At 37.7% G+C, this 10,014-nt stretch overlaps 1 protein-coding gene across 1 annotated transcript; it reads left to right on the top strand.

Moving 5' to 3' along the window:
* The first annotated feature begins 3,638 nt into the window (after positions 1-3,638).
* On the top strand, positions 3,639-6,078 carry LOC148030247 (uncharacterized). Its single transcript, XM_087686535.1, has 5 exons — positions 3,639-4,142; positions 4,954-5,136; positions 5,311-5,380; positions 5,455-5,526; positions 5,690-6,078. Exons 1-5 carry the CDS (start codon positions 3,870-3,872, stop codon positions 5,746-5,748), a joined length of 657 nt encoding a protein of 218 aa, XP_087542661.1. The 5' UTR covers positions 3,639-3,869; the 3' UTR covers positions 5,749-6,078.
* The last annotated feature ends 3,936 nt before the right edge of the window (positions 6,079-10,014 follow it).

The following is a 10,014-nucleotide window of genomic DNA, read 5'->3' as shown; positions in this document are numbered from 1 at the left end:
CCACTGAGTGCCTTGGTGATGTGACATGATATTATTCACAAGTGTGTTAGGTGACCAACATGCGGATATACTAATGATTCTGCAATTGGAATACACCCACGTAGTCCATCCTTGGTTATGGCACATTCATTGTGCCACCTCTTCTTTCCTAGCGGATTCACACTTTTAGTGACCGCATGTACATATGCTGTGGTACTTTCATATTAGTCTTTCATTATGTTATACACTTAGTTCTTTGGTGTGGAAGATGAAGGAAGAAGAAGAAGAAGAAATCGGCCCTATCTCTCTGTGTGCTCAAGTCTCCATTGCTTTTGTATGTGTGCTCTTGGTTTCTTTACCTCTCTTCCCTCTTGTCTGTTTTCAATCTCCATGTTTGAGCACTTATGAGTTAAATTCTATTAGCATCCCAAATGTTTCAAAAACCTATCTTTTCTAAAATTGTTTCACATCCTTTCTTTGTGAGAAACCTTGGGAGTGAATTTAAGTAGAGTTTAATTCTAGTTATGATTGACCACATTATGTGAAGCTTTGAAAAAAATTGAATTCCCTTAAGGAAATGCAAAGATTATTCATAGAGATACCAAAATTCACATAAATATATAGTCTTTATGTGGTCTTATTTTAAAGTGATTGAAGTTAAATGGGATGTATAATAGAATTATGGATAAAGAATAAATAACATGAGGACAACTTATAGGATATCCATAGACATACTTATATTACATTCTTCAAAAGCAAAATTGAAGTGAATATAGCTTTACGATGTGGTCACATATAAAATTTAATAAGCATCCATTAAGTCTAGAAAAGGCTATGGGTGAATTCTATAACATACAATATAGTAGAAATCACTAATTTGTTTACTGTGTCATGTTTTACTTATGTCTCACAATTTCCTTGGCTTGTTGAGATACAACAATACGTTGTATACAATAAGTTGTGCTCTTTTTAGCTTGGTTCGTGAATTATGTTACTTTAACTAGCATCACTCCTCCTTGAAATCTTGTGAGAAAATGAAGAGACCTAGCTTAGGGCAAGCACAATAGTTCTCCATAGAATAAGTGCAAGCACAAAGTACTAGGAGACCATTAAAACTAGGTTAAACAAATTTCTATTTCAAAAGATTTGTGTGTGTGTGTGTGTGTGTGTGAACATGCACTTGCATGCATGTATGCCCATATGTGCATGGCCCATGGAATTTAAGTTTAGAGCCCCAAAGTTATGAGTATATGTTTTAACGTTTTAGAATCTCACAAAAGTTACCTATTTCTCTTTTGTTAGGTGTAAAGCCATGATTCCATTTGTAAATTCCTCTAATCTCAAGAAAATGTACTTGCTTTAGATTTCTTTTCTTGCACTATGAAGAAGATCATTTGTATTTCTTGTAGATTTCTCTCCTTGTAGTACTTGATTTAGATTTTGTAATATGAATAAGATCATTTGTATTTCATGATGGCATAGGCTTGGTTATGACAAATCAATGGTGATTGTTAAGATTGCTACATCATATTATTGTAAATGAGAAATGCTCCAACAAGAGTATGATTAAGTGCTTTCTTTATTATTCAAGGGCTTGTTTACAAGTACACTATTTTATCAACTTTATTCTATGATGTGTCCATGAAGAAAGTTATTGATTGTGAAAGAAGTTGTTAAAATTGTGAACCCATGTCATAAGGAGGACATCTTGTGCTTTGGATTCAATTTATTTCAACTAATGATATTAGATGAGGGCATCACAAGATAGATATCTACTTATGTGTTTGGATATTCCAAACATGTGTACTCTTCTATTAAAATTCCCTAATATAAAGTTATATCATTTTAGGTCATCCTAGTATTTATATAAGCAATAAGAGATTTTGTTCCATAAGCATGTAACCTTCATCTCATCACGTTAAGGAAGGACTATATTTTGTGTGGCTAGGAAAGTGCTCCTTTCCCCCACCCATGTTTTACCAAATATATGCTATTTTGAATCTATGTTGGTTTGGCCATATGTAAAGAGCTAGTTGTGTAGTGGTGATAGCTCCATTGTTTAACAAAGTGATCAAAGGATCTAACTAATTATGAGGTAATGTAAAGATGCCATTGAGAACCAAGTTGATAAGTTATATTGTGTGTGCATGTGCACAGAGAGAGAGAGAGAGAGAGAGAGAGAGAGAGAGAGAGAGAGAGAGAGAGAGAGAGAGAGAGAGAGAGAGAGAGAGAGAGAGAGAGAGAGAGAGAGAGAGAGAGAGAGAGAGAGAGAGAGAGAGAGAGAGAGAGAGAGAGAGAGAGAGAGAGAGAGAGAGAGAGGGTGCAGCTTAGCTATTAGATTGGATGCATGGTGACCGAAATGTCTCGAGGTCAATTACTACCCCTTTTACAGTCATCAAGAAATAGGAATAAAATAGGAGAATTGAACCCCAGGTTTGCAAATTGAGAGCTTGATGGCATGACCATTGGGATAACATAATGAGCACGGAGAGAGAGAGAGAGAGAGAGAGAGAGAGAGAGAGAGAGAGAGAGAGAGAGAGAGAGAGAGAGAGAGAGAGAGAGAGAGAGAGAGAGAGAGAGAGAGAGAGAGAGAGAGAGAGAGAGAGAGAGAGAGAGAGAGAGAGAGAGAGAGAGAGAGGACCAAATTAGCATCCTCTAGGGTAGGGTAAAGGAGTAGCTTAAAAATAGGTACTAGAAAGATGACACTTTTTTTTTTCTAACAAGGTGGTAACGTGAATAGTTGGTTTGGTGGGTCATATGAGAGCTTTAGTGCATTTTGATTGGTGGATTGGGGTTCAAGTGCTATCATGCTTTGGGGTAACATTCATATTTTTTTTCTCAATGCCTCACGACAACCTTATAAAATCATTTTTTAATTAGTGGAAAATTTTCTTTCTTTTCAACATTGCCTTCATGTTGTGAAGCATTTGAGTGAGACATTTGTTGTTCTCCAAGATGAGCGACACTGATAAGCAAGAACAGATAGTCAGCTACTATCGCGAGACTGACAGATAGTGATGCCTCTTTACTTATGGTGTCATATAATTGGCTCCTCTACCCTGAAAAGCCCCAAGAGGACTGACTCTTATGGACCACCTTAGCAAGTGCTCCACCAATACCAATGCAGATAGCAACGCCCATGTGACACTACGACAAGGTTCGGTTAAAAATTTTTGAGGAAGAGGAAGTAAATCCTTTTCATCATCATCTGAGAAGGAAGTATCCCCTATTGAGATGGTATCTTATACATAAATTTAACAAATGTAACTATATTTAGAGAAAATTGAAGAGGATTTATTTCCTCCTTCCAAATAATTGAGAAGGATTTTTGTCACGGTGAACAAGTTCAAGGTTGAAGCGACCCTGCCTTTTCCCGAACCCTGCACTACGTTGTGAAAGATTGGTGCAAGTTTTAGCTTCTCGTCTACGAGGGTTTTCGCAAGCGTGAAAGCATGCGCTAAGGAGGGTGTGTGGAGACAAAAGAGTACAATTCATTTAGGATAAGCTCAGAATCTGCATTTGGACTTTGAAGATGTGTACCTTGTCAATTCAACATAATATTAATATAAAAAAATAACACATTCATTGATGATGATTTCATCAGATTCAATAAAAAACGGTTATAAAACAGGGCATCCAAATTACAAAAAAACAGTTAAAATCAGAGGCGCCACGTAAGCACCGTCTTCTCAGTTTTGTCTGTGTATGTGTCTCCATGCTTTTCTTGTCTGATGTTAAGCTTTGGCTATGGCGCCCAGTCGCACTCTCAGAAATGTCTGAATGAATCCATAGCCTGTGTCATGTAGAGCTGTAAACTTGTCTGCAAGAAACTTCTCTCTCTCTCTCTCTCTCTCTCTCTCTCTCTCTCTCTTGTCGGAACTTGTAATTCAATGGCCCTCTCTTCCCTCTGCTCTCAGACTCTGCCCTTGCATCTTCCTTTCTGCCGCCCCGGTGCACGACTCTCATCTGCCCAGGCACGCATTCGAACACTCATCGTGCGATCGGGCGAACTCAGCAGTAGCAGCGGCCCGGCAGCATCGACTACTGTGGACGATCGCGACATCGAGTGCGAGATCCTGTCTGGTGAATGGCCTGAGAACTTCTCCATACTGAATTACGAGGACCTCTGCAAGCACTACGAGCCGATCCTGTTCAAAGAGGAGGTAAGAGAAAACCGACTCTTCATATGGCATTTTATAGTACATTACCAGGCAACTGTTTGAGGTGTCACCATACGTGGTGTCATGGTTTCCTACAGTGTTTTCATAACTGTTCTGGGTCAGGTGAATGGCGGATTTTAGAATAGAACCTTCAAGTTCAAAGCTAGAAGCTCTCTAGTTAGGCAACCGGCCTTAAATCCCTGCAGTAAAGATCTGTGATCTTTGAATTCGGAGGTTTTTATATCATGTCCCCAAAAATTTCCTGGAACAATGGCTGGTACAGCCGCAAAACATTATGTTCATCCCTATGCAAACCTGAGATGCTTGTCCTGCTTGCGCAGAACACCACACCCTGCACATGTCCGTAACCATCTGATCTTTACTGATGGGTGAATTTCAGAACCCGGAGCTCAGCACGGCCTTGTGGCTTGCAACTTAAGTCCAAGCACCCTCTCGTCATCTGCTCTTCCATCTGCATCCTCCATTTCCCTTAAACCTCCCGAGAACCTGGAAAAAAAGTCCATCTCAAGGGTTTACAATGGCTGATCATTTTATCATTTCCACTCAAAAGTTGAGAGCGAACATCATTGTAAGCTGAGTGCTTATAAATCCAGTGATCTTAGCGTAGAGCAGGTTTTTGGTCCTTGGCATAAGTATGCAGTTCTTGTTCTTGCGTTGTTTTCAAATTTTGTTGTTGCCTGAGGAGCAGTGGAGATGACAGAAACTAGTTCTTACATTTTGTTTGAATCTTCTCCAAACTGTCAATTTGTTCTGCTGTTGTGCTCATCTATTTTGCTATTGCGTCTTTGACCAGGCACAGCCCCACACTCTCCTTGCCGATGTTATGTCAAAGAAAATTTACACTGCCATGCCTGATCAGCTTTTGGAGGAGGTCGATCATTTCTTCCTGGATATTTCTGGTTTACCTGTTGTGAATAATGAGCTCAAGTGCATTGGAGTTCTGTCCAAGAAGGACAGAGCAAAAGCCTCAAAAGGGGTGAGCTTTTGGAATAACTTCTAATATGTGTCTGTCTCTGCAGTAGTTCTTTGTATGTGGTAGTTGATCTTAGCAGTCCAGTTCTCCTTTGAGACACTGTGTTTCTACCATGCTAGATGCCCTCAAAAGTTTTTAGCTCAATGTTTATGTTAAATTTTCCAACTGTCTGTGCAGCTACAATCAAAGGTGAGCGAGGTTATGACCTCTCCTCCAATCTCTTTATCTGCCGACAAAACAGTGAATGGTTAGTGCTGAAGTTGCTCTTTGTTGCCTATTTGTTGTCACTTGAGCACTGTGCTGAAACGTTGATGATTCCAGATGCCGCCATCTTGATGCTAAAAAATAAGATTCATCGGATCCCAATAGTGAATGAAGCGAATCAAGTTGTAGGTGAGTGTTAATCAGCTCTCCCACACACGCAGGCACACATGCATACATTTGTTCTGGCACCTGATTACATGCACAAAGAAGGTGATCAGAGGGGTTTCATCTTGTTCATGTGTTGATGGAGTATTTCATGTAAAGTTCTCATAAGCTTGTGCTCATTTTTTAGGCATTGTCACAAGGACAGACATCTTCAAAGCATTAGGAGGCAAGTCTGGTGAGCCTTGAAGAAACCTGGTCTGGGGAGCCGTACAATAAACTGAAAGCGTGGTGATAAGTTGATGTTGTGAACTTGGAAAAACATTTAAACCAGGTCTATTCATAATTTTGGCATTTTATGCTCCTATCAGCCATGTACATTTATTCAGCTCACTGACTAGATGTCCAAATGCAAGTAACAACATGTTACATGAATCTTCCGGACAACGAGGGCAAGCTTTGCATGTTACAGCGTGCAGGAAAGTTTCGCGGTCTTTTTTACGTGTCACAGCCTACAGCAAAACTTCACCTTTCTTGTTTTAGGATTGATGGCTGATGTCTTAGTAGAAATTATGTGGAGATGGTTGTGTCCCATGCATGGTTGCAGGGGTGTCTTGCAAAGGCTGTGTGGTTTATGGGGCTGTGCCTTTTCAAGTCTATGCAAGGTGGCCAAGACTAGGGACACCTCACAGGAAAGGAGAACTCTGGTTGCGACGGCAGAAAATGAAAAAAGGGAGGATAGAGATGAATTGTTTTGGTCTTTTGGCATGTTGATATGGGTTGAGGTGGCAGATCAGGTGGCTTTCATTTTGATCTTTAGGCATTCACCTTTTTACAACTTTGCAAAACGTAGACAAGCTGAAGGGCTATCTTACTTGAAGGCAACCAAGGGAGCAATCAGAGGAAGGGGGTGGGAAAGAAGTAATGAAGTTAGACCGCTAACGAGATCTCAGGTAACATTGCTTGACAACCCTAAATAGGAAGTGCTGGCTGCCTAGTTAGCACTAAAGTTAGTTTATGAAGGTTAAGGTTGAATGTGATATATTCTTAGTTTTTCAAGTTGTCCCTAGCTATTCTTTGCCTTCAAGCTACTTGAAGTGGCTTAATTACTTACAATGCATTGGCCTTGATTTTAAAGGTGTTAGCTAGACTAGCATACTCAAGATTTGGCATTTGAAGGTAGGTGACCTGGAAGAGATGGCGTGTGCCCTTATCACCCCTTATCTTCATTATAGTAATCATGCCAAATGTTGGTGTTACATCAAACATGTCAACTAGAAGCACATGCTTGGCCAATACGTGTATTATCAAACTTAGAATGAATTTGAGGCTAGTGATTTACAAGTTGATATAAAAATACCGTTGTAAAATGAAATGAATCGAAGTGTTTTAAGTCCATTTTCATTGGTGGAAGGGTTCAACCAAAGGTTGAGGCACTCATTCAAACATTTGCTAATGATATGGTGTTTCTTATATGCACCATAGGTCTTTTGTGTTGCGATTGATTAAAAAATACTTACTAAGTCAATCCCAAGTGAAAGTTCGGTTTCATTGAATGAATGAAAAGGTTGACCTAAAGGCCAATGCGCTCATACAAGTACTTGCAAGTGAAATGGTTGCTCACATACACATAATCATTTGTTGTGTTTGCATTTTGCATGCTAACTCTTGTTTTTTGTTTGTCATGGCCCCTCGTATAGAATATGCTATATCATATCATATTGTTTGTTGTTATAGATGTTAAAGAGTTGCAATACATAAAGCACTTTGTACAAGGTTAACATTTGCATGCTAACTCTTGTTTTTTGTTTGTCATGACCTCTCATATAGAATGTTATATCATATCATGTTGTTTGTTGTTATAGATGTTAAAGAGTTGCAATACATGAAGCACTTTGTACACTGTTAACATTTGTGCATTGTATCAATGGTTGGACAATTATCTAAACATTTACATCAATTTTGGGTGCACTAAGAACAATAAAACTACTTGTTAATGATGGCAAGTTGATTATATTATGCTTCAATTGTCCTTGATGGTGAAAGGAGTTTCAAGACTAGGGTTGCTTTGTAACATTGCATGAAATGATCCTTGAAATCTTTGATTGATATCTCTTCCATACAAGAAGGGCTTTTTGTTCATGTTTTTTCTAATGTATAGTAAAAAAGCCATTGTATACTTATTTTTCATGTAGAAGGTTGTATGGTTATTGTGACAAATTAACGAGTGTTGTAATATGCAAGATGTTCTTCATGTTGTGAATGTGTTTTGTAGTAATGTTTGATAGAGTTTTTTTGTACATTGCATTTTTTGTGTGACTAGAATAAATCTATTATGTAATGATGAGTTGGCTATACTCTATGTTGATTGGTTTTGGTAGTGCAAGGAGCTTTGGGATCATGTTGCTTTGTAAGGTTGGACATAGTTTTCTCTATAGTCAACAGTTAATATCAACTCAATACAAGAATGGCTTCTTAGCATGTATATCTCCTAAAATCTAGGATCTTAGCAAGTGAAAGAAATTATATATTCATGGAAATTGCTTTGATCAAAGCAATAGGTGTACTTTGCATTTAATAAATCTTTGTTGTATGAATGACTATCATACTATTATGGTACTTGTAACATGCATTCATAATACTTTTAAGGAGATCTTTTTTTTACTTTGCAATTAAGCATGTAAATACTTACACAACTTTTTGCTAAGGATAGGGTAATGTTTGCATTTATATATGTTATTTTATTGTTGCTTGTAAACTCTTGCCATAACATGCTTAATATGCTTTCCATGAAGAATGTCCATGCCAAAAGATGTGTGTTAAGGACTACAAGACCACCCATCGTTCAATTTGACAAAAAGAAGACTACTTTAACATTCATTCAAAACCAACTATGCATTTAGTCAACATTCACACAGATTTAGAATTCCAAACATGGTTAGACTAATAAGTTGGCAATTGTTAGGCCATGATACTTGAGCTAATTAAACCTTCTCCTTTGCCCATAGCTCTATTACTTATGTAGGTGGGTATTAATGGTTTGTTTACATACAATTGACTTTTTCTCCTTGGGTAGGTTATACATGATCCTACAAAAACATAGCAATTTGCATGTATATGTAGATTCAAGATGCTTGATTTACAATTCATGAATATGATGACATTGGAGACATTTTTGTTTGCTTGCTCTAGGATTTCCATGTTGATCTCAAACAGGCTACACCAATATCAGTCAAATATACATGCTACATATTGATGTGAAAGGTGTTATGCAAATTGATATTCAAAAACTGATGGTGCTAAGTTGGCTTGTACCTTTAGATTGATGAGGCATGATGGGATCTAGAAAATGTGCTAGAGTTGACTACTAACCTTGAATAATTGTGGACCTTAAATACACCCAAGGATATGGTGGGAGAGGTCTGTATGAAACCATCTAGGTTAAACTAATGAAATCCCCAATCCAATAGAAAGATGACCTATACATGCTCTAATCCGAGTATTGAAAACCCCTCATGAGTGACCTTACTCTAGTGTAGATGGCCCTCAGAAGGGGGTCATAAAGCACAATAAGCAATGCCATTACAAACCATTTATGCCTAAAACATTTTGCCTTGAAAATCTAGATGGATATTAAAGGATTAATCATCATGGTTGTATTATATCTATAGATAAAATTTCCAATCAACTAATGAAAAATGCCTACATCATAAAGAAATGTAAGAATGTGAGAGTGCAAGTCACCAATGAAGGCCAATCCATGTGGAAGTCCTAATAGATCGCATGTGAGATGTGATGATCTATCCATATGTCCAACATATACACTTAGAAGATAATAGATCCACATGCATCTAGCATTGGACATGAGTTATTTGCCTAAGAAGATGCATACACTAAACTATTGAGTGCATATAGTGCATAGGTAGGCATACAACAAATAATTTCTCTTTCTCTTTGATAATATGTATTGGATGTGAGATTTTTAAAGCAAAATAGTTTATGATAACCCATTGTGAAAAATAGGATGTTGAGACCATCAAAATAATTGAGCCATTTTCATACATAGAGGAAGCTCTTCTACTTTGAAACACACATGGCTTTGGTGGGAAGGCAAGTCAAAATGGAACTTGCTTAAATAGAGGATTACATACCAAGGAGGATAGTGTTGGCTTTCTTGTCTTATCTTTTTCATCTAAAATACATAAAAGCTCATAAAAAGACTCATCTCAATCTTGTATGAAGCTAAGCATATTGAATGCATCCCATGTTTTGCTTGCTTGATTGAAACACTTCAGGTCATATTGTTGTCTTAGAGCATAGAGGGAAGCATTAAAAAAATTTGTACATCATTGCATAATATTGTTATGCTTCCTTTGAGAAACATCTATGGTAGAAAATGGCTTAACATTATGTGTCCATGTAGTAAGGTTGAGAAACTTCTTGCTTACACTTAGTTAGATACATTGCTACCATTCTTCTTGAAAATATAAGTACACTTTGATTTACCTCGACTAT

This window comes from Lygodium microphyllum, chromosome 10 (genome assembly GCF_053477565.2).
Source record: "Lygodium microphyllum isolate KBCC chromosome 10, Lygodium_microphyllum_v1.1.10, whole genome shotgun sequence".
NCBI lineage: Eukaryota > Viridiplantae > Streptophyta > Polypodiopsida > Schizaeales > Lygodiaceae > Lygodium > Lygodium microphyllum.
The sequence above is the reverse complement of the archived record's forward strand: the minus strand, read 5'-3'. Positions and strand labels throughout refer to the sequence as shown.